We start from the raw sequence: 23951 nt of genomic DNA, 5'->3' as shown, positions 1-23951 counted from the left end.
TTTTTACAAATGTCATTTTGAACATTTTTTTTTCAATTCATTATATATCATCTCCCAAAACTTTTTGACTTCCCTACATTCCCACTGCATATGATACAAAGTACCTTCTTTTTCCTTACAATAAAAGTTCCGGGGGGGGGGGTATTTTAGACAACTTTAATGGGGTAGTCAATCCGAACATGGAAAAGGAAAAAACAACATCAAAAGGAAAAAACAACAACATCAAGACAAGAAAAGCTCCCAACCTCCTTTTTTTTTTCATCTAATAGATCTCATGAATTTGAATGATACCTGGAGGTATAAGCATCCACTAGATAAAGAATTTACACATTATTTGGATCCCCATAAATCAGCAGGAAGAATAGATGTGATCTGGGCCACTAAAGAATTATTATGTAACTAGTGTCATTCAGCCCGTTTAGAAAACGGGCGCTAGAAAAGTGTGGGCACTCTGCACACGCTCAGAGGTGTTGCTGCCCGACAATGAGTTCCGGAGCGAGCACCGCTCCCGCCGCTGGGAAAAGGGGGTAGGGAGGCGAGACAAAGGGAAGAGGGGGCTGAGGGGAAGCCGTGAGCCCCGCTTGTCGTCGAGGCATTTCCCCAGCCGGCCTCCGAAGGGGGCAGAATGAGGCCTGAGGAAGGTTTCCGAGCTGTCCGGGGGCCGAGGGAGGCAAGCAGCCTGTTTCCCCCTCCCGCCCTCAGACCACCGCGCTCGTGTGAAAAGCAACGTGGGCCAGAGAAGCTCCAGTCGAGGCCAGCCTCTCCCGCCCCCTGCCCTCCCCGTCGCTATGGGCGGACTCCTCGCCGCCTCCGCCCGTCAGGCACTGGAAGAGATCTCCGGGACCTGAGAGCAGCGCGGAGCGGCATGGGCGCCCTTGGCAAGCTCAGGGCGGCGCTCCTGGCTGGCCTGCGGGCAGTTCAGCTGCCAGAGAGGCTCTTCGGAGGCGCCTCCGCCCTCAGCCTCCCGCTCAGGAAGCGGAGGCGGCCGCCGCGCTCTACGTCCATGTGAGTTCGGCGGGAAGAGGAACGCGACCCACCGCGTGCGTGAGGCAAAAAAAAAAAAATTGGCGGTTGGTGGCTGCAGGGATACGGTTAGGGAAACGGTCCAGTCTCTGCGTCCAATCCCTGTGTCCCCGGGACAGATGCGCATTAGCGCGAAAACGGGACACAGGGACTGGACGCAGGGACAACTTCGACTTTATTATATAGGATATTACAAAAGTTGAAATCCACCCAAGAACGATCTCTGACCACAACCCAGTGTAGGTTAAATTTAAGGAAGGGGAGAAAAACTCCAAAAGATGGAGACTTAATGAGAGCATGCTGAATGATGAAGAAATAGTATAGAGGGCCAAGCACACCTTAGAAAAATATTTTAAATTTAACTTAAATCAAGGAATGGATATAAAAATGGTTTGGGATGCGAGTAAAGCAACAGAGTAAGCATTCTGTTGGATAAAGAAAGGGGTTTCTTTATCCAACAGAATGCTTACCAAAGGAAAGTGAAGGAAAAGAAGAAAATGGAGATATGGGAGGAAATACGAAGGAATGAAAAGGATTTATTTCAAAAATCAGAGGATGAACTAATCAAGCAAAACATAAATATCCTACGGACTCAATTTTCAATTATTATAAATGAAGAAATTGAGTGGCAGATTAAATGGCTCAAGCATAGAAGTTTCGAATCTCTGAATAAGCCAGGCAGACTTTTGGCCTGGCAATTAAAAAAAGAAGCAGGATGAAAGAATTATTAATAAAATCATAGTTGATGAAATCTGGATTGAAGACCCGAAAGAAATAAGTAAGAATTTTGCCAATTTTTATAAAGAACTATATAAAGAAAGGAAAAAACCAAAAAAAGCTGATTATTTAAAGAAAAATAATTTACTTACAATCCCCAAGGAGAAAATTGCTTCACTGAACTCGACAATAACCGTTCTAGAGGTATAGCAAGCAATCCGGGCCCTGATGGGCTTCTGGCAGCTTATTATATTAAAAAAATAGAGGAATCATTATTCTTATCTCTGAAAGATACAAAGAATGATTTTTTACAAAACAGAAAGTTGTCAAATTTGTGGAAGGAAAGTTTCATCACCCTCATTCATAAAGAAGGAACAGATCCCTCAAGTATTGCAAACTATAGACCCATCGCCTTGTTAAATCTATATATATAAAAATGTTAAAAGGGCATGTGGGTTTGTGTCCACTTTTCTCCAGAACCACTTGACCAATTGTGCTCAAATTTTGACACAACTTCCAAAGCGAATGTCTGAAGGTTCCTATAAAGTTTGCTAAGACAGATGTCACACCTGCGCCAGGTAAAACCCACAAAACCCCGGGTTCAAGAAGTCACAACTCACCCTAAAGTGCATGCTGGGAAAAAGAAGCCAGAAGCTGCATCTCTGAGGGCAGGGCCAAATCATGAAGTCACCCCCCGCCCCCGACATGCTATAACCGCCAAAACAGCCATTACCCCTCAAAGCCAGACAACAGGAGATATGCTGAGCCCCACAAACGCCGCAAACACCCCACTAACCAACCCCCTCGCCGCCCCCACTAACCAGACCTCCGCCGCAAAAACCCCACTAGCCAACCCCCCCTAGCCGCCCCCACAAACCGCACCTCACCGTCCCAACAAAAATCCAACAAGGCAAGCCAGGCCCCACGGCCCCCACTGCCACCGCCAACACAGCCCAGACCCCACCCTCTACACACAAACCCTGCGCCACTCCCTGACGATGCCAAAAAATGCACCTCACCACTGCTGCCACCGCTGCCACCACCAGGTCCTCCCCACCAAAGCAGCAACCCCACAGCAGGCCATAACCCATGCCCGCTGCTGCCCATAAGCCGGACCTCGCCGCCAAAGCACCAACCCCGTGGCAGGCCAGGACCCTCTCCTGCTGCTGCCCCTCCAGCACCACTGCCAAAAGCTGAACCTTCCTGCCTCACCAACAACCCCGCGAGGCAGGCCAAACCCCAAAGGCTCCACCACAGACAAACCACAGGTCAGCCCAGCCCCAGCCGCCACCAACGCCAAAACAAAATGGACCCCACCACACTAACCCTCTGAGACAAAGCACCCCAGGCCCCACCAACACCAATAACAACTCCAACGAGGACATCTAAGGGAGGTCACACCCCAAAACCACCGACTTCAACACGACAGCCTCCCCAAGCCTCGTACCCACCATCAGCAAAGCCAAAAACTACAAAAAACAACACTCTAAACACAACACCACCCACCAACACCAGCCCCCACAACCCAAAAAAACCAACCAATCCACATAAGAAGAAACCACCTAAAACACAACATCTCAAAACCTCCATTCAACCAAACTTAACACACTACACACACACCCCACCACACACACAACAACCACCACATTCAAACCCCTTCCCACCTCCTACACTGGTACTACACCTATAAAACCTTCCCTTTCAACAACAACTTGCCTCCCGTTTACATACTAGGCCAAACCCTTTACAGACTAGACCGAATAGAGGTACTGACTCACCTGGGTGGGGGTTGGTGGAGGAGGGGATGGGATAGGTCAGGACACAGTGGGACCAGTCACAATGATGAGCCGGGGTGGGGGGAGAAGGGGTTGTGATACGTAATGGGTTGGAACAGAGAGGGGGGAATCACAGGGATAAGTTGGGGTGGGGGAGGAGGGGGGTAATTACAGGGATAAGCTGGGGGTGGGGGGAAGGGGCAGGATATGTCATGGATCACCACAGGGTGGGGGAAATCACAGGGATGACCCACAGCAACGCGTGGCAGGGCCAGCTAGTAATGATTATAAGATCTTTACTGACATCATAGCAAACAGACTAAAAGCAGTCCTAAATGACTTAATTCATAAAGATCAAACTGGATTTCTTCCAGGACGTCATATGCAATCCAACCTTAGATATGTAATTAATGTTTCAGAATACTTAGATTATAAAATTGATAAACCTGCTGCTTTAATGTTGCTTGATGCCAAAAAGGTTTTTTGACCATGTTTCCTAGAAGTTTATGAAAAACTTAATACAAGAAATTGGACTGTAAAGGAATAAATGCCATCTATACGGAACAATCGGCTAAATTAATCATCAACGGCAAAATCACGGATGAATGTAAGATAAACAAAGGAGCTCGGCAAGGGTGTCCATTGTCACCCCTGATATTCATCCTGGCAATTGAGGTTCTGAATATCCAGATACAGAAAGACCAGCGTGTTAAAGGAATCACCTTGGGGAATAAGGCATATAAACTCAAGGCCTTTGCTGATGACCTACTCATTATGACAGAAAATCCTAAAGAAGGTTTGTCAAGAGTGCTGGAACTGATTAGAGACTTTGGATAAGTGGCAGGCTTCAAACTGAATACAAAAACTGAAAACAAAATTGCTGGTGAAAATGTATCAAATTTTGAAAAGGAGGGGTTAGAAAGAACATTGGGCCTAAAGATATGCAATAAAGTAAAATATTTAGGCATTTGGATTACCCCTAAAAATATAAATTTGTTTCAGGATAACTATGAAAATTTGGCTCGAGATCAAAAGAAATCTTGAGATTTGGAGCAGGTTGAAATTGTCATTTCTGGACAGGATCACCATTATAAAGATGAACGTGCTCCCAAAATTAGTATTTCTATTTCAAATGATCCCTATATTGGGTGGAGTGGGCTGCCTCAAAAATTGGCAAAAAGAAATTTCCAATTTTTTATGGTTAGGTAAAAGACCTAGAATTAAACATTTAATTTTAATTGACATAAAAGACAGAGGAGGCTTCTCCCTGAAATTGTACTATGAGGCGGCCTGCCTCGCCTGGTTAAAGGAGTGGTGGACGCTGGGTTATGATAATCAATGGGGATGGCACTCGTACTTAGTGTATGGGAAAGCAAAAGTTTATAGGAATTTTTCAAACCATCCTTAATTATGGTTTGGGAGAAGTATAAAAACCTGCTCGCCAATAGAGGCAAAAACGGTCAAGAGAAAAAAATACCCAGGTACCCTGGCCAACATATAAAGTACTATTTCAATAATAACCAATTGAAATTAAAAAGCTTCAGGGAAATAAGAGAGAGCCTTTTTTATTGGTTTCAATATCACCAATTATTTGAGACATTCAAAATTGACAAACAAAAGGGTTTTTTACTGAGACCTCTAAATTTGAATCAGATTTGGTGAACTCCAGAATTAAAACACTTTCTTTTTAAAAAAATACTTTTGTATTAGATTTTCCAATTAAAACACAATTATATCACATCAGTTATTTCAAATTATTCAAACACATCTCAATTAAGCCAAATATTATGCCAAATCATAAAAAAATTTTAACTTCCCATGCTTCAAAATCTGGGGATTCTAAATAACTGTCCGCACTGCCATCCTGATCCTGATGTCAACATCTTCCTCGTAATCCGTAATAGCCCTGATCTTCTCCCAACAATCCCTCTAAACATTATCTTCTCTTTTATCTTTTGTCCCAGCTTTTGAGATAAACATCAAGCAAGATTTAACACAAAATCATTTTCCTCTGTGGGTTTTTTGTCCAATCTAACCTCCCCATAAATCCTCCTCTTATCTGGGGTGCCTCTTCAGGCGCGTCGACAGTCAAACACAAGCAAGTGCCATCTTAGAAGACTCAGATCATATTCCATCTTCTCCTCAAAAAGTCCATTAATAACAGAGATACAGCTTTTTCAGGCGGGGAACAACCAGTCCCAATTATGCACAATCTCTTATAACAGATTTATGCCTCTCCTCGCCCTTTAGCTGCACTCTGCCTCCCGAGGCTTCAATTAGGCCGCTCTTATCTCTCGAATTCGAAGTGTGTCACAAGTCATAAATCCACTTTAGATGGTATCCAGGCAGGCTCCAATAAGGCTCCCGTAAGCACACCTGACTGGGAAGGTTTTACTCTTACAGTTTAACAAAGCAGCTTCCAAAAATATTAATAATCCAAAAATATTAATAATCTTCTATTTATATAAATTCCAATAGCCACACAGTTCATTTCCATTTCTCATTTGTTCCAAATAATAAGGCAGTCCGTCCGGGAAGGTGGTAGGTACATCTTAAGTTATAAAAATAAAAAGTTCACTTCCCTTTTCGTTCCGTCCCCATCATTCTTTTTTCTTGATGTAATACTCCTTCGAATCTCTTATCACTCAGCAGCTGAAAATTCCTGGCAGTATCTTCTCCCCCTTCTTTTGTAGCATGTGCATGAATTTAAATCCAATTATTTCTCTTTAATCATGGAGATCGCGCTCGAACAGGGTGGCCTCCAGGAGTTCCGGCCCCCATGAGTGCTCAGCCCAGACACCCCCACCCCTCAAAGGGTGGGTTAAGGGGCATCCGCGGGCCAGCGGCCCCTCCCGTCAAGACCCGGGAGGGTGGGGAGACTGCTTTACTCCCCTAGCAGCCGCCGAATTCCTCATGGGGGTCGGAGATGATGGAACAGGTCAGCCATCCTCCCGACGAGCGAAACCGGAAGTCAGAATTAAAACACTTTGTAAAGTATACCGACTCCTCCTTGACTAAATGTTTGCTGGAAATGCCAAGAACTTTTTTCATATTGGGTGGACATGTAAAAAGGCTTTTAAAAAATTGCATACAAATACAGATTTTACAGGTTAATATTCAGTTGAAGTCAGAATTCTTTTTTTAAGGCTAAATAGTTACACAACTGGAAAAGGATTATGGAAGATTACTCAAAAGGGATTATTGGAGATTGCTATATGCCCAAAGATGGAAAGATGCAGCCTTATCCACTAAAGCAACATGACTTGGTTCAGATGGGAAAGTTAACATGTTTAATTGGAGAAAACATTGGAAATTTCTTATGGACTTTTTGCATGAAGAGAAAATGAACTTGTAAAATTTGGATTTGAAGATTGGGGGGAAAAACTAGTTTACAGAAGACAGAAAATAGAATAGTTGGATCTTAATGAGTAAATACTGTGTATATAGCAGCAGGAAGTCCTCTTATCTTTTTAAATTTTTCCTTAATCTTTTCTTTCTCTTTCTCTTTCTCTTTCTCTTTCTCTTTCTTTAGGTTTTACTTTACTTTTTGTTTTCTCCTTTCTGCCTTTGTTATTTTTTAGATTAAGTAGCTATTTCATTTTAGCATATAAAAAGATACTTTGTAATGGTTTTGAATATCTTTGAATAAGCAGGGGCAAAACTAGGCTGTATTTCACCCGGGTCAAAGACCCAGTTTGGCACAACCACCCACCCACATTTGTGTACACACACACACAGACAGGGAGTCTCAATGGTGCCCCACTGGAGGCTTCACACAAAGCAAAAAAAAAAAACCTAGCTAGCCCCCCCCCCCAACTCTGGCTCTGGAATAAGTATCTTTGTTTTGTTTTGTTTTGTTTTTATTCCAACTCCATTGAGCCACATTCTGCATGGCCATGTTGACTGCAGCTGTTGGGAGCAGTAATCCAAAACATTGAAAGAGCTATCTTGGGAAATCTGGACTCTAGTAAATAAATTATTGTGGCTTCCTTCCTCCCCTTCCCATGCAATCCAGGTATGCAACAATAAAGGAAATTGCCACTGCAATATGGGATGGGCCCCCCCTGACTGCACAATTGAAGAAAAAGGAGGCTTGGGTGGAAGCATTGACAGCACATTCCGAAGTGGTGAGTTGGTTTCTTGGTTTGTTTTTAAAAACAACTTTATTAATTTTAGTTCGTATTTCTCCATAAGCAGAATGAGTTTTAAACAATATATCATGTGGAGGCAGATAGAGGGCTATATGTGAGGTGTCTGTGATGGCTCAGTAAGGCCATCCCAAGCTCTCCAACACCCAACCACTTGAAAACTGCTGATTGTCTTGGCTGACCATGAAATGATTTTCCCTGTCTGTTGCAGGAGTGGGAAACTGGATCTGGCCAGATCTTTATCTTCTCTACCTCCCAGAGCCAAGTCTGACAGGTGGGGTTAACCACCCACCAGTCATTCACCTGATGTCACCTGGTGTCTCCCACCCTGTATTTGTGCCTTTCATTTTTTTGGCCGAAGTGTAGTGCTTTACATTTCTCCTTGTTAAAATTCATCTTGTTTGCTTTGGCCCAGTTGTCTAATCTGTTAAGGTCATTCTGAAGTGTGATTCTGTCCTCTGGGGTATTAGCCACCCCTCCCAATTTGGTGTCGTCTGCAAACTTGCTCAGGATGCCCTCAAGCCCATCATCCAAGTCATTGATAAAGATGTTGAATAAGACTGGGCCCAAGACAGAACCCTGTGGCACCCCACTAGTCACTACTCTCCAGGATGACAAGGAGCCATTGATGAGCATCCTTTGGGTTCGGTCAGTCAGCCAGCTATAAATCTGCTGAATGGTAGCATTTTCTAGACCGCATTTTACCAGCTTCTATACAAGAATATCATGGGGCACTTTGTCAAAGGCCTTGCTGAAATCAAGATAGCCAAATCCACAGCATTCCCTTCATCTACCAGGCTTGTATTTCTGTCAAAAAATGAGATCAGATTAGTCTGACATGACTTATTTTTCAGAAACCCATTCTGACTTTTAGTGATCACAGCATTCCTTTCTAGGTGCTCACAGACCGATTGCTTAATGATCTGCTCTAGAATCTTTCCTTGTATTGATGTCAGGCTGACTGGGCGGTAATTGTTTGGGTCCTCTCTTTCCCCCTTTTTGAAAATAGGGACGGCATTTGCCCTCCTCCTGTCTGCTGGGACTTCACCTGTTCTCCAGGAATTCTCAAAGATTACTGCCAGTGGTTCTGAAATCACCTCTGCCAGTTTTTTTAATACTCTTGGATGTAGTTCATCTGGCCCTGGAGACTTGAATACATCTAAACTAGCCATGTATTCTTGTATTACCTCCTTACTTATTCTGGGCTGTGTTTCCTCTGCTGAATCATCTGCTCCATATTCTTCAGGTCGGGCATTGTTTTCTTTTTTGGAGAAGACTGAGGCAAAGAAGGTATTGAGGAGTTCTGCCCTTTCTCTGTCCCCTTTTCGCTTTTCACCATCTTCTCCTCTAAGTGACCCCACTGTTTCTTTGTTCTTCCTTTTGCTACGGACATACCCATAAAAGCCCTTTTTGTTGCTTTTAACCTCTCTAGCAAGCCTGAGTTCATTCTGTGCTTTAGCTTTTCTGACTTTGTCTCTACACGTGCTGGCTGTTTGTTTGAATTCCTCTCTGGTGATTTCCCCCTTTTTCCATTTTTGGTACATATCCCTTTTAAATCTTAACTCAGTTAAAAGTTCTTTATTTTTTTTTTATTTTTATTTATTTTTATTTTTTTTTATTTTAAAATAGAATTTATTCAAGAAATTTCCAAAATACAAAACACATATATAAATCAAGTACAAACCAAAATGCAATAAGAGTTCAAAAGAAAAGAGGAAAAGAAAGAGAAAAGATATTTCTAACCTAAACATAAAAATGCCTAGGCTCTAAAGCACGGAAAGGTGGAGGGAAGAAGAAAGAACAAAAAAGAAAAAGAAGAGAAAAGAAAAAAAAAAAAAGAAAAAAAGAAGAAAAAAAAAGAAAAAAAAAAAAACAATAGATAAATAAAAATTGCTTCCTATTATTTATAACACGCGTCTCTGGATATATCATTTATCCCTTGCTGAGTTCTAAATTACATTTAAACACAATTCATAACTAATAATTTCATATAAACCTGAATTCTCCTCTTGCGATTTCTTTACTCTAAGCACAACATTAAATTACACTCTAGATTCTCTTTCTCCATATACTCCTGTACATATCTCCATTCGTTCATGATTCTCTGCCTAGGTACGTCTCTAATTATAGCTGTCAATTTAGCCATCTTCAAGTATTCGAGTAATTTTTCCTGCCATTCCTGAGTTGTAGGTATTGCATCTCCTTTCCATTTCATTGCCAATTGAATCCTAGCTGCGGCACATGCATATAAAAGAATATTCACTCTATCTTTGGGTATGGTGGGGGGAATAAGACTTAACAAAAATAATTCCGGGGTCTTTTCAAAAGTACATTTTAGCATTTTTTTAATCTTTTCATAAATTTTATTCCAATAGTTAGCCACCTCTGGGCAGGTCCACCAGCAATGGTAAAAAGTTCCGATTTTCTTTTTACATTTCCAACATTTGCCATCCCCTACTTTATAAAATTTGGCAATTTTTTCGGGTGTGGCATACCACCTATGAAACATTTTTAATATATTTTCCCTAATAGACATACATGCTGTGAATTTAGAGTCTACACTCCAGAGTTTCTCCCATTGGTTTACCGAAATCGTTTTCCCCACATCGATGGCCCATTTTATCATGACACTCTTGGTCAGTTCATCTTTTAATTCCTCTTCTAATAGAAATTTATACATCTTCCCCAAAGGTTTTTCCCCATCTTTGATTATTAATTCTTGGAGCTTGGACTCTCTCTCCGGGAAACCGTTTTCCTTATGTAGATTAAAAATGCTTTGAACCTGTCTATAGTGTAACCAACTTTGGCAATACTCTTTGATCTTATCATATGTTTTCAAATGCCATTGATCATTTTCTTTTATTAATAATTCTTGATAGGTTGGCCACCTCCCCCCAGTTAAAAGTTCTTTAGATAGCCACCCTGGCTTCTTTAGGCATCTTCCATGTTTCTGCCTCATTGGTATTGCCTGAAGTTGTGCTTTTAATATCTCCCTTTTAACAAACTCCCAACCATCATGAACTCCCTTCCCTTTTAGTATTGCTGTCCATGGTATTTCACCCAGCGTTTCCCTAAGTTTTCTTAAGTCGGCTTTCTTAAAGTCTAAAATTTGAGTCTTAGTATGATTGGTTGCTCCTTTCCGCTGTACAATAAACTCCAGAAGAGCATGGTCACTCCCACCTAATGATCCTGCCACTTCTACCCCCAATAACCAGGTCATCACTATTGGTTAGGACCAGATCTAAAATCAAAGAGGCTCCTTTTCATCACCATCATCGGCAGTATCATTTTATTTGTATGCTGCCTTTCCACAGTTAAACCAATGCTCAAGGTGACTTACCATATGAAAAGATTTACATAATTACAAATATAGCAAAGTAGTTATAAACATAAAACACATTAAAAACTACATAATCAAACTGAACAATTTCCACATAAAAATAAAGATACAAAAAGTTAATATCAGTTAATATCAGTAACAACAGCAAAACTCCCAACAAAACGTCCCCCAAAATACCCCAGTCCTTGCTGGGCAGCAACCACAGCAGCAATCCTTATGAGGCCAGGCAGCCCCCCCCCCCCCGGCCAGGTGAAGAGAGGCAGGAAAGGGGTCATCAACAATCATCTTCTGCAGACTTCTGGTCTGGGTGCCCCTGAAGATGAGTCACAAAAAATGGAGCTCTGTGGTTAACAGAGCAAGTTTGGAGACGGTGGTCAGATCAAAGGGGGATTTGGCACCTTAAAACGCCGCCCCCGCCCCCGGGAAAAGTGAAAGTGCAGGTCTTTTGCTGAAAAGAAGAAAAGTGGCGTCGAGAGGCGGAACTCCGTGCGGAACCTTATGGTGGAGGCTGCAGAAAGGAGCCAGACGCCCTCGGGTTTGGATGGCATTGGTATTTAATGAGAGAAAAAGTTAAACAAACAGAACATCTTTATGCATAATATTATAAGAAAATGAATCTATAAGATATGGCAAAAATATTGAAGATTTTTTGAGCCCAAGACACCCTGGTGTATATCACCTTTATATGGCGGTTAGAAGGCGAAACATGGGAAATATCTGGCCAACTTATAAAAATCTATTAGAGGAATGCTATGTATTAGTGTATATAGTTTTCCCTCAGGTCCTTGGCAGTTGTTTTAGGAGGAAACTTTAGGAGGGAACTTTGAATTATGTTTGATACATTATTTGAGCCAGCCTCTATAAAAGCAGGCCAGCTTGGCAATGCAGTTCAGTTCTGTTCTGCCTTCTGAATAAAGAGCTTCTTGAAGAATCGCTGTGTTGTCTACCCACTATTTAATACTGGCGACGAGGATGGGATGGATGGACATCAGAGCACAGCCAGATTCGGACGCTCACCGAGCAAAATCACTGAGCTGAATCACTGAGCAGAACCAATTCAGAGCTGACCGTTCTGGCTATAGCACTGTGTTCCATCCATCGCCCTCCACGTTGGCATCAGAATCATGGCTTCATTCGTGCCTCTACCGCCGTTTGCGCCAGCCTCTGAATCGTGGGACACTTACCTCACTCGGTTTGCCTGCTATCACCAAGCAAATGAGCTGACAGTGGTGTCTGCAGAACGGAAGCGGGGCCTTTTCCTTTGTCTTTGTGGCTCCAAGGTCTTCGAGACAGCCCGGGCCTTGGTCGCGCCTCTAGCTGTTGAGGCAACACTGTGGGACATGCTCAAAGAGAAGCTCCGTAACCACTTTGCGCCCAAGCCGTCCAAAATTGCTGCCCGTCATGTGTTCTACCACCGAGATGAGGCAGAGGGTGAGTCGATCAACAACTACATCGCCGTGCTTCAAAAGGCCACCCAGCACTGCCAGTTCCAAGACTTAGAAGATGCCCTGATGGATCGAATCATCTGCGGAGTCCGGGACAACCGTCTACAACGACGCCTCCTTGCCATGCCAGACCTCACCCTGCAGAAGGCCATCGAGGAGGCCACAGCCTCAGAAGCTGCTGAACTCTATGCTCAGGCGATCCGCAAGGCCAGCAGCCTGCATCCTGCTAAGAAGACAATCCCTGCGCACCACGAGGAAGCCAGAAGTGATGAGGCATCCTCCAGTGAAGACGATGATGTGCACCAGACAAAGCGGGAGCGCAGGAAGTTCAAACAGAGGTCCAAGGTCCAATTAGAATGTGCCGGTCGGTTGTGGAGGCAACCATCCCCGTGTCAAGTGTCGGTTCAGAGACGCCATCTGTCGGCGCTGCTCTAGAAGGGGTCACATCGTAAAGGTCTGCCGATCAGCTCCATCTGACACCCCCCGTCACCATCTCGTAAGTCCAAGGATTCACCCTGGTCTGACAAGGTCTGTTTCGCCCTCACCAACTGCCGCTGCTCATCCAGAACCATGATTGGCAAAACCGATTCATCTATGCAACGCAAGCTACATGTCTCCGTGCTCATCGAAGGAGCTCCATGCGACATTGTGTCCTGGAGTGAGCACCATCAAAAGACTTGTGCTCAAGCTGTCCAAGAGGCAACACAACCTACACTGCATACACCTGAGGGACTACCAGGGAAACAACGTCCCCATGGTAGGTGTTGGCCGGTTCCGGGTCACTTTCAAGAACTTTTCAGGCCAGCTCCGATTGGTGGTGGTTGAAGGTCAGCGACCGAGCCTCCTAGGGCTAGACTGGTTTGATGCCCTCGGCCTGAAGTCACCGGCATCAACTGCATCTCTGATGCAGAGACTGAGGGCCTAATCAAAGACTTTGCTGAGGTTTTTGATGGCACTTTGGCACAATATACAGGCACGCCCATCTCCTTTAGCCTTGATCCGCAAGTCACCCCCATCAAGCTAAAGCCATGCCGGGTTCCATTTGCTATCAAGGCTAAGGTAGACAAACAACTGGACAAGCTCATTGCACAAGGCGTTTTGGAGCCAGTTGACCACGCCAAGTGGGAGACCCCCATCGTCACGCCTGCCAAGCCAGACGGATCGGTGAGAATATGTGCAGACTACAAGGGCACGATCAACAAGGCACTTCAGCAGCATGCTTATCTGGTTCCCGTCGTCCACCACCTGCTGCATTCCCTAAACTGGACCTTGCCCAAGCCTATCAGCAATTGCCTGTCAATGATGCCACCGCGGAAGCTCTGATGATCTTCACCCACCGAGGGGCGTTCCAGTGCCATCGGTTGCAGTTCGGGGTGAATGTGGCTCCTGGCATCTTTCAAAGCCTTATGGAGCGCCTCCTGCAGGGACTTCTGGGCGTGGTGCCATACTTTGATGACGTATTGGTATCCACAGACTCAAACCAACAGCTGTTTGAGTGCCTCCGCGCCATGCTAACCAGGTTTCAGGAGGCTGGGCTCAAGGTGAAGAAGGAAAAGTGCCAGATCACACCGGAATTTAGCCACCCCATTAAAATCTCCTACTAACATAATTTCCTCTTTTACATTACAGTGGTACCTCGGTTTATGAACACAATTGGTTCCGGAAGTCTGTTCATAAACTGAAGCGTTCATAAACTGAAGCGAACTTTCCCATTGAAAGTAATGAAAAGTGGATTAATCTGTTCCAGACAGTCCGCGGAGTACTTAAACTGAAGCGTTCATAAACTGAAGCGAACTTTCCCATTGAAAGTAATGGAAAGTGGATTAATCCGTTCCAGACGGGTCCGCGGAGTACTTAAACTGAAGCGTTCATAAACTGAAGCATGGGTGTAATTGGTTCCGGAAGTCTGTTCATAAACTGAAGCGTTCATAAACTGAAGCAAACTTTCCCATTGAAAGTAATGGAAAATGAATTAATCCGTTCCAGATGGGTCCGTGGTGTTCATAAACCGAAAATTCATAAACCGAGGTGTTCATAAACCGAGGTTCCACTGTATCTCCTATTAATTTTCCCAATTTCTTAAAGAACTCAACTTTGCAGCCGTTCGTTGTGTAAATATTAATTATTATTATATCCCCTGTGGCTAAACTAACCCATACTCCCACCACTCTTCCCTCTTTATCTTGAAATATTTTTTCTGCCCTTATATTTGTCTTGACATATGTGACAACCCCTCTTTTTTTCTTTTCATCAGCTGAGATAAATTCATGACAAACCTAGACAGCATCTTAAAAAGCAGAGACATCACCTTGCCGACAAAGGTCCGTATAGTTAAAGCTATGGTTTTCCCAGTAGTGATGTATGGAAGTGAGAGCCTGAACCATAAAGAAGGCTGATCGCCGAAGAATTGATGCTTTTGAATTATGGTGCTGGAGGAGACACTTGAGAGTCCCATGGACTGCAAGAAGATCAAACCTATCCATTCTGAAGGAAATCAGCCCCGAGTGCTCACTGGAAGGACAGATCGTGAAGCTGAGGCTCCAATACTTTGGCCACCTCATGAGAAGAGAAGACTCCCTGGAAAAGCCCCTGATGTTGGGAAAGATGGAGGGCACTAGGAGAAGGGGACGACAGAGGATGAGATGGTTGGACAGTGTTCTCGAAGCTACCAACATGAGTCTGACCAAACTGCGGGAGGCAGTGGAAGACAGGAGTGCCTGGCGTGCTCTGGTCCATGGGGTCACGAAGAGTCGGACACAACTAAACGACTAAACAACAAACCGGAATTAGACAGGACAAGTAAAAGGAAAAAAGAAGGAGGGAAATTATCAGGAATCTTCTTTCAAATAGCTGACAATTTCAAATTAAAGGACATCTGGAGGGTGATGAATCCGACGGATTACTCAGGGGCCAAAAAAATCAGCTGCCGGGATTGATGCAATTTGGTCAACAATGAATTTATACCCAAAAATAACAAAATGTGATATTTTGACCAAAATGATTTCGGACCATAACCCAGTAATGGTTAGAATTAAAGATCAGTTAAGACAGCATACTAGATGGAGGATGGACGAAAGGATTTCAAACAATGAGCCATTTGTAGGAAATGTTAAAAATCTATTGAGAGAATTTTTCCAAAACAATATATCGAAAGAGGTAGAATTATCAACAGTGTGGGATGCAAGTAAAGCCTATATTAGAAGGATATATATTCAACAAAAAAGTAGAATCAAGAGTGAAAGAGGGGGGAAATTAGAAGAAATTAAGGGGGAAATAGAAGAGAGGGAAAAAGAATTAGCAACAAATCTGAAAGATGGAAAGTTGGTAACACGGGATAAAATTCTACAAAAAATTCTACAAAAGAATTATCTATTTTGGTGAACCAAGATAAAAATTCTACAAAAGAATTATCTATTTTGGTGAACCAAGAAATTGAGAATAGAATTAGATGGGCTAAACAAAGGACTTTAGAATTGAGGGACAAAGCTGGGAAATTATTGACTTGGCAATTAAGGAAGAAACACAATGAAAAGATCATTTTGAGTATTAAAGAGGGAGATAAGATTTGGACAAAGATGGGAGATATTCAAAGATGCCTCGTTAAATTTCATAAAAAATTATATAAAGGAGAGGAAATAAAAGAAGAGAAAATGGAAAAATATTTGGAGAATTGCAAGGTGACTCAGAGGAGGAAATGTGACTCAGAGGAGGAAAAGGATTTATTAAACAAACCAAACAAGAAATTTATACTGCCATAACTAAATTGAAACCGGGGAAATCATCAGGAACAGATGGACTCTAAAATCAGCATCATAAAATTTTTCGGGGGGGGGGGTAATTAGTGGAAGTGTATCAAAAATTGGTGAATAGAATTTTGGATAAGTGTGTTTTCCCTAAAACATGCCAAGAGGCATATATAATCTTGATACCAAAAGGGGAGGGTGGGAGTGAACAAGTGGGGAATTTTAGACCGATATCCCTTTTAAATATCGATTACAAGATTTTTGCCGAAATACAAGCAAATAGATCAACAAGGGTTCTTACAAAAAATAAGCATTTAAGATAATATGAGATTTTTTTTTAATCTCGTTGAACCCAAGTACAAAGGCCGCTTTCATATTTTTGCATGCCGAAAAGGCATTCGACAATTTGTCATGGGGGTTTATGAAGAAAGTGATGGAGAAATCAGTGATAATTGGGATTTTTTTTCGATGGAATAAAGGCAATTTATAATAGGCAAACAGCTAAATTAATTATAAATGGGAATATTTTGGAGGATTTTGAAATAAATAAAGGGACACACACCCCTTCATGGATCACTGCCTTGTCGTGGCGAAGGGGCTTAAATAACTTAGAGAAGTTATGTTTTGACCAAACGTGATCCACCTGGAGAAGGAATTGGCAAGCCACTCCAGTATCCCTGCCAAGAAAACTCTATGGACAAAGACAACAGGCATATAAAAGTTATGACGCTGGAAGATGAGCCCCTCAGGTCGGAAGGCGTCCAACATGCTACTGAGGAAGAGCGGAGGACAAGTACAAGTAGATTCAGAGCTGATGAAGCGGCTGGGCCAAAGCCGAAAGGTCGCTCAATTGCGGATATGCCTGGAAGCGAAAGGAAAGTCTGATGCTGTAAAGAAAAATATTGCATAGGAACCTGGAATGTAAGAACCATGAACAATGGTAAGCTGGATGTGGTGAAAAATGAGATGGCAAGAATAAATATTGACATCCTGGGCATCAGTGAACTAAAATGGAAGGGAATGGGTGAATTCAGTTCGGGTGACTATCATATCTACTACTGTGGGCAAGAATCCCGTAAAAGAAATGGAGTGGCCCTCATAGTCAACAAAAGAGTGGCAAAAGCTGTAATGGGATGCAATCTCAAAAATGACAGAATGATCTCGATACAAATCCAAGGCAGACCTTTTAACATCACAGTAATCCAAGTTTATGCACCAACTACCGGTGCTGAAGAAAGTGAAATTGACCAGTTCTATGAAGACTTACAACACCTTCTAGAAATGACACCAAAGAAGGATGTTCTTCTCATTGCAGGGGATTGGAATGCTAAAGTAGGGAATCAAGAGATAAAAGGAACAACTGGCAAGTTTGGCCTTGGAGTTCAAAATGAAGCAGGGCAAAGGCTAATAGAGTTCTGTCAAGAGAACAAGCTGGTCATCACAAACACTCTTTTCCAACAACACAAGAGACGACTCTACACATGGATATCACCAAATGGGCAGCATCGAAATCAGATTGATTATATTCTCTGCAGCCAAAGATGGAGAAGCTCTATACAGTCAGCAAAAACAAGACCTGGAGCTGACTGTAACTCAGATCATCAGCTTCTTATAGCAAAATTCCAGCTTAAACTGAAGAAAGTAGGAAAAACCACTGGGCCAGTAAGATACAATCTAAATCAAATCCCTTATGAATACACAGTAGAAGTGCGGAACAGGTTTAAGGATTTAGATTTGGTGGACAGAATGCCTGAAGAACTATGGATGGAGGCTCGTAACATTATACAGGAGGCAGCAACGAAAACCATCCCAAGGAAAAGGAAATGCAAGAAAGCAAAATGGCTGTCCAACGAGGCCTTACAAATAGCGGAGGAGAGGAGGCAAGCAAAATGCAAGGGAGATAGGGAAAGATACAGGAAACTGAATGCAGATTTCCAAAAAATAGCAAGGAGAGACAAGAGGGTCTTCTTAAATGAGCAATGCAAAGAAATAGAGGAAAACAATAGAATGGGGAAAACCAGAGATCTGTTCAAGAAAATTGGAGATATGAAAGGAACATTTCGTACAAAGATTACCATAATAAAGGACAAAAGTGGTAAGGACCTAACAGAAGCAGAAGACATCAAGAAGAGGTGGCAAGAATACACAGAGGAATTATACCAGAAAGATCTGGAGGTCTCGTACACCTCAGGTAGTGTGGTTGCTGACCTTGAGCCAGACATCTTGGAGAGTGAAGTCAAATGGGCCTTAGAAAGCATTGCTAATAACAAGGCCAGTGGAAGTGATGATATTCCAGCTGAACTATTTAAAATTTTAAAAGATGATGCTGTTAAGGTGCTACACCCAATATGCCAGCAAGTTTGGAAAACTCAGCAATGGCCAGAGGATTGGAGAAGATCAGTCTACATCCCAATTCCAAAGAAGGGCAGTGCCAAAGAATGCTCCATCTACCACACAATTGTGCTCATTTCACACGCTAGCAAGGTTATGCTTAAAATTCTACAAGGCAGGCTTAGGCAGTATGTGGACTGAGAACTCCCAGAAGTGCAAGCTGGATTTCGAAGGGGCAGAGGAACCAGAGACCAAATAGCAAACATGTGCTGGATTATGGAGAAAGCTAGAGAGTTCCAGAAAAATGTCTACTTCTGCTTCATTGACTATGCAAAAACCTTTGACTGTGTTGACCACAGCAAACTATGGCAAGTTCTTAAAGAAATGGGAGTGCCTGATCACCTCATCTGTCTCCTGAGAAATCTCTATGTGGGACAAGAAGCTACAGTTAGAACTGGATATGGAACACCTGATTGGTTCAAAATTGGGAAAGGAGTATGACAAGGTTGTATATTGTCTCCCTGCTTATTTAACTTATATGCAGAATTCATCATGCGAAAGGCTGGACTAGATGAATCCCAAGCAGGAATTAAGATTGCCGGAAGAAATATCAACAACCTCAGATATGCAGATGACACAACCTTGATGGCAGAAAGTGAGGAGGAATTAAAGAACCTTTTAATGAGGGTGAAAGAGGAGAGCGCAAAATATGGTCTGAAGCTCAACATAAAAAAAAAACCAAGATCATGGCCACTGGTCCCATCACCTCCTGGCAAATAGAAGGGGAAGAAATGGAGGCAGTGAGAGATTTTACTTTCTTGGGCTCCTTGATCACTGCAGATGGTGACAGCAGTCACGAAATTAAAAGACGTCTGCTTCTTGGGAGAAAAGCAATGACAAACTTAGACAGCATCTTAAAAAGCAGAGACATCACCTTGCCTACAAAGGTCCGTATAGTTAAAGCTATGGTTTTCCCAGTAGTGATGTATGGAAGTGAGAGCTTGACCATAAAGAAGGCTGATCGCCGAAGAATTGACGCTTTTGAATTATGGTGCTGGAGGAGACTCTTGAGAGTCCCATGGACTGCAAGAAGATCAAACCTATCCATTCTTAAGGAAATCAGCCCCGAGTGCTCACTGGAAGGACAGATCGTGAAGCTGAGGCTCCAATACTTTGGCCACCTCATGAGAAGAGAAGAATCCTTGGAAAAGACCCTGATGTTGGGAAAGATTGAGGGCACTAGGAGAAGGGGACGACAGAGGACAAGATGGTTGGACAGTGTTCTCGAAGCTACGAACATGAGTTTGACCAAACTGCGGGACCAAACTGCGGGCAGTGCAAGACAGGAGTGCCTGGCGTGCTATGGTCCATGGGGTCACGAAGAGTCGGACACGACTAAACGACTAAACAAGAACAACAAAGGGACACACCAAGGATGTCCGCTCTCACCTTTATTGTTTATTCTTTCGATAGAATATTTATTGAATGACATCAAAGAAGATAAAGATACTAAAGGAATTGTAGTAAATAAAACTATATTCAAAATAAAGGAGTTTGCGGACGATGGAGGAGTTTCCAGCTGGAGGATCCGCTGGAATCAATAGTTAATTTAAAACAGAAATTACAAAATTATGGAGTATTATCTGGGTTTAAAGTGTATGTCAAAAAAAAACCCTAAAATCATGGTTAAAAATATAAGGAAGAATGAATCAATTAAATTAGAAAAATTGGCAGAATGGGAGATAGTAAATAAAGTAAAATAAAATAAAATATTTAGGTATAGTTGTCACCCCAAATAATATAAATTTATTCAATAATAATTAAATAATTATTATTCTAAATTGTGGAAGGATATCAAGGAAGACCTTGAGTGCTGGAAGGGTTTGAATCTATCTATTTCAGGTAGGATTGCTGCTAGAAAGATGGTGATCTTGCCTAAAATCATGTTTTTATTTCAAAGGGGGGGAAAGAAACATTTGAAGATTGGAGAAGAAATTTGAGTAATTTTATTTGGTCAGGGGAAAAGGCAAGAGTACAATATAGATTATTAACAGATGCAAAAGAAAGGGGAGGTTGGGGAGTCCCAGATCTCAAATTGTATTATGTAGCTGCCAGATTTTGTTGGATCAAAGATTAGCTATTATTGGAGAATCGAGAGTTATTGGAATTGGAAGGATTTAGAAATGTAAAAGGATGGCATGCTTATTTATTATTAGAGAGGAAGGGGAATTATAAGGAATTCACGGATCATATAATTAAAAAATCATTATTCCAAATATGGGAGGATTATAAAGATTAGTAGAACCAAAGAGCCCATGGTGGGCATCACCAGTAGAAATGACGGCTTTGAATAGCCAAATTTTGAATGGGAAATGTCCAACATATCAAGAATTGATAGTGAGGGGAAAGGATCAAATTAGGCTAAAATCATTCCAAGAAATAAAAGAATATTGCACAAGAAATAAAAGAATATTGAACCAGAATATTGCACTCTGGATCAGGTGCAATTGGACAGACCAAAAGTTTTCTGGTCTGTCCAAAACTTAATATCAGTTGAACTCAGTTCTTTAGCCCCTGCCCCTAAATGTCCATCCTGCATCTTTTGCAGGAAAGACAGATGCAAGTCTCTGACTCCTGCTCTGGCACACTGCTCAGAGAAATGGGGAATGTATAATATTTTTACTTTATTTTTTATTTTCCTTGCTAGCTGGAACTGTAGACGAAACGCTCAACGTTGGTACAGCTACAAGAAACTGGCTCCTGATTAGCTTCTTCCTTATCATGCCTGTCCTGATTGGCTCCGTCATCTTGATCATAAAATTGAGGGACTTTTTCTCAAATGTGAAAGGGGAGGAGGAAGAAGAGGAAGAAGAGGAAGAAGAGGAAGGAAAAGGTTATGATACGGAAAGGTAACTTGGCTTTGTTTGCCTAATGATCAAATTGGTGCATTTGGTGCAAATGTGCTTCCCAACCTTTCCCGACCCCACACAGTTGTCCCTTTCCCCAGAAGTAATTAGAAGTGTATGCCACTCTCCAACCTGTAAATGCAGTTTCTCTTTTATATATATAGCTCCTGCCAACCTAGCAGTTCGAAAGCACGTCAAAATGCAAGTAGATAAATAGGAACCGCTACAGCGGGAAGGTAAACGGCATTTCCATGTGCTGCTCTGGTTTGCCAGAAGCGGCTTTGTCATGCTGGCCACATGATCTGGAAGCTGTACGCCGGCTCCCTTGGCCAATAATGCGAGATGAGCGCGCAACCCCAGAGTCGGTCACGACTGGACCTAAAGAATTTTAAAAGAATAATTTTTATTGGTTTTACAATTTAGTTTTTCATTCACAAAAAAAGAAAAAAAGAAAAATAAAATCCAAAACCATAGAACTCTCCAAATTCTCCAAATTCTCCAAATTCTATCCTCCCTTTCATGGGGTCCACTAATTATCATTTCCCCTGCATCATCTTCCCTATTTTCCCCTCTAAATGCAGTTTCTCAGTTTACTGCCAGGGCAATAAACAGCTGTCCTCCTTGCAACTGCACGGTAGACCAGCTCACAGTGGTGGAGTGAATGCAAGCCCTGTGTGGAACAAGTGCCCGGGCCCCCTGTGGCTTGGCTCACAATGCAGTGCATTGCGCACCACAGTTCAGGAGAATGAGCAGCAGTGTTGCTGCCCCTCTCCTCTCTCTGCCGGAGCTCCCGAGCCGCCAGGTGCCTCACCTGCCTCAGCTTGACCCGGGGATGGAAGTGCTGCTGGCAATGTTGGGCCATTGTGTGAGGAAGCTGTCTCTGCGACTCCTTCATGCGCTGGAGCATGGGTGTAGCCAGGGGGGCAGCTGCCCCTCCAAATAAATAAAAATAAAAAAGACATAGCAAATTGAGGCAGGGACCTGCCCTTCCCACAAAAATCTTGGATACACCAGACTCTGATGTTGTGGGGGTGCCTAGTCACGCCGCCTCAGAAAAATGCACCCTGGGGCACGTCCTCCCAGCCCTCCCCACACACTATGCAACTGACCCCACCTCCCCCTTTGCCTTGTCCAGGGATGCTGCTACCCCTGCAGCCACCCTGGACTCTTTTGGGAAGAAGGGAAGGAATAAATAAATAAAACAAACCAGTTGTGATTCGGGGATCAGACTGGGCTGAGTGATGCTTCTGAGATTCCATCATACCTTTCCCTAGTTAGTAGCACGTTTTGCACCCATGAACCCTGATACACTGTACATCCTTCCTTACTCTTCTGGCCACCTATTGGCAGGAGGGGACCAGGACTTGAGACACGACACTCCCCACCCCACCCCGACAGATACAGAGTGGTGAGGTCTGGTGCTTTCGTTTATCTCAAGATGCACAGGGAGAGAACTCCTGCTTTAGTCTATGATTAGGGGAAGAAGACAAGTCTCCCCTAACAAGCAATTTTCCTAAAGTTCAAACTCCCCCCCCCCCACATGGGGGAACAAACGTGCAATCCCACCATTACCTAAAGCAGGGGTGAAGGGCCATTTTGAAGTCAAGGGCCAGTTTCCAGGGGTCTACTGCTATTGACTCTTATCTTTGTGCATCGGGTCACACATTCCTGACACACAAAAGTCAGAGGTTTAGATGCAAGCACCATCATATGGCACTCTTTCCATCCAGGGAAGCAAGATGTATTTTCACAGTTCAATTGGGGGGGGGGGAGGATCAAGCCAGGTGAAAGCACTCAAGCAGAACCAATGAGGAGAGGCCACATCCACCTGAAGTGGTACAGTCCGAGAAGAGCTTTGCTGTTAAATTCTGCCAAATGCAGAAATACAAATACACTTGGCTTCTTGAGGACAACCCACAGTGGCCTGGCTGCAGAACTGGGTAGTAAAGCTTTAGTAAAGCATGTACACTAAAATATTATTTTTGAACAGTGTGTTTTCCTCCCCTTTTCAATTTAGATCTCAACAAGCACTTCAGCCACAGACTGCAAGGTAGATTTCTTATACATAACCCTATATGTGTATTCTAGTTTCTTTCATCTTAAATGTTTTGTTTTTGTTTTAAATGGGTTCTGGGGTGGAGCATGTACTTGATAGCATTGAACACCCCCCCCCCCAATCTCTGAGCGGTGCAAGATTCCATGGGTTCCAGGCGTTTATCCAGAGTTCAGTTTCCCCAGAATGAGGGACAGCACAGACTGTGGTGTTCTTGATGGTATATGCTTTATTTACACATATATACAACCATGGAGGAGATCACAGCATTAACACCCCAAGAGGGTCTTAGGGGGGTCTCTAGAATTGTAGAGTTGGAAGGGTTCCAAGGGTCATCTAGCCCAACCCCCTGCACTGCAGGAATCTCATCTAAAGCATCCGTACAGATGGCCATCCAACCTCCAAGCTTAAAAACCTCCAAGGAAGGAGAGTCCACAATCTCCTGAGGGAGACAATTCCACTGTCTATCA

General features: G+C 43.0%; 1 protein-coding gene across 12 annotated transcripts in view; it reads left to right on the top strand.

Annotated features, from left to right (window-relative positions):
* The window catches only part of LOC118096848 (disintegrin and metalloproteinase domain-containing protein 2), a 74783-nt gene that overhangs the window by 50192 nt on the left and 640 nt on the right, over nucleotides 1–23951 (top strand). For 9 of the 12 annotated variants that reach the window (XM_060268474.1, XM_060268473.1, XM_060268478.1 and 6 more), the window contains 3 exons: nucleotides 7531–7642; nucleotides 8673–8953; nucleotides 21230–21391. In XM_060268474.1, the coding sequence (XP_060124457.1) occupies nucleotides 7531–7642; nucleotides 8673–8953; nucleotides 21230–21241 (405 nt within the window). In that variant the 3' untranslated portion in view covers nucleotides 21242–21391. Of the gene's footprint in view, nucleotides 1–7530; nucleotides 7643–8672; nucleotides 8954–21229; nucleotides 21432–23445; nucleotides 23479–23951 lie in introns of those variants that run through there. The other 3 variants (XM_035139127.2, XM_035139132.2, XM_060268476.1) reach the window with 3 other exon arrangements.

The sequence above is a fragment of the Zootoca vivipara genome, chromosome 15 (genome assembly GCF_963506605.1).
Source record: "Zootoca vivipara chromosome 15, rZooViv1.1, whole genome shotgun sequence".
Lineage (NCBI taxonomy): Eukaryota > Metazoa > Chordata > Lepidosauria > Squamata > Lacertidae > Zootoca > Zootoca vivipara.
This window is presented reverse-complemented; position numbering and strand designations above follow the sequence as displayed.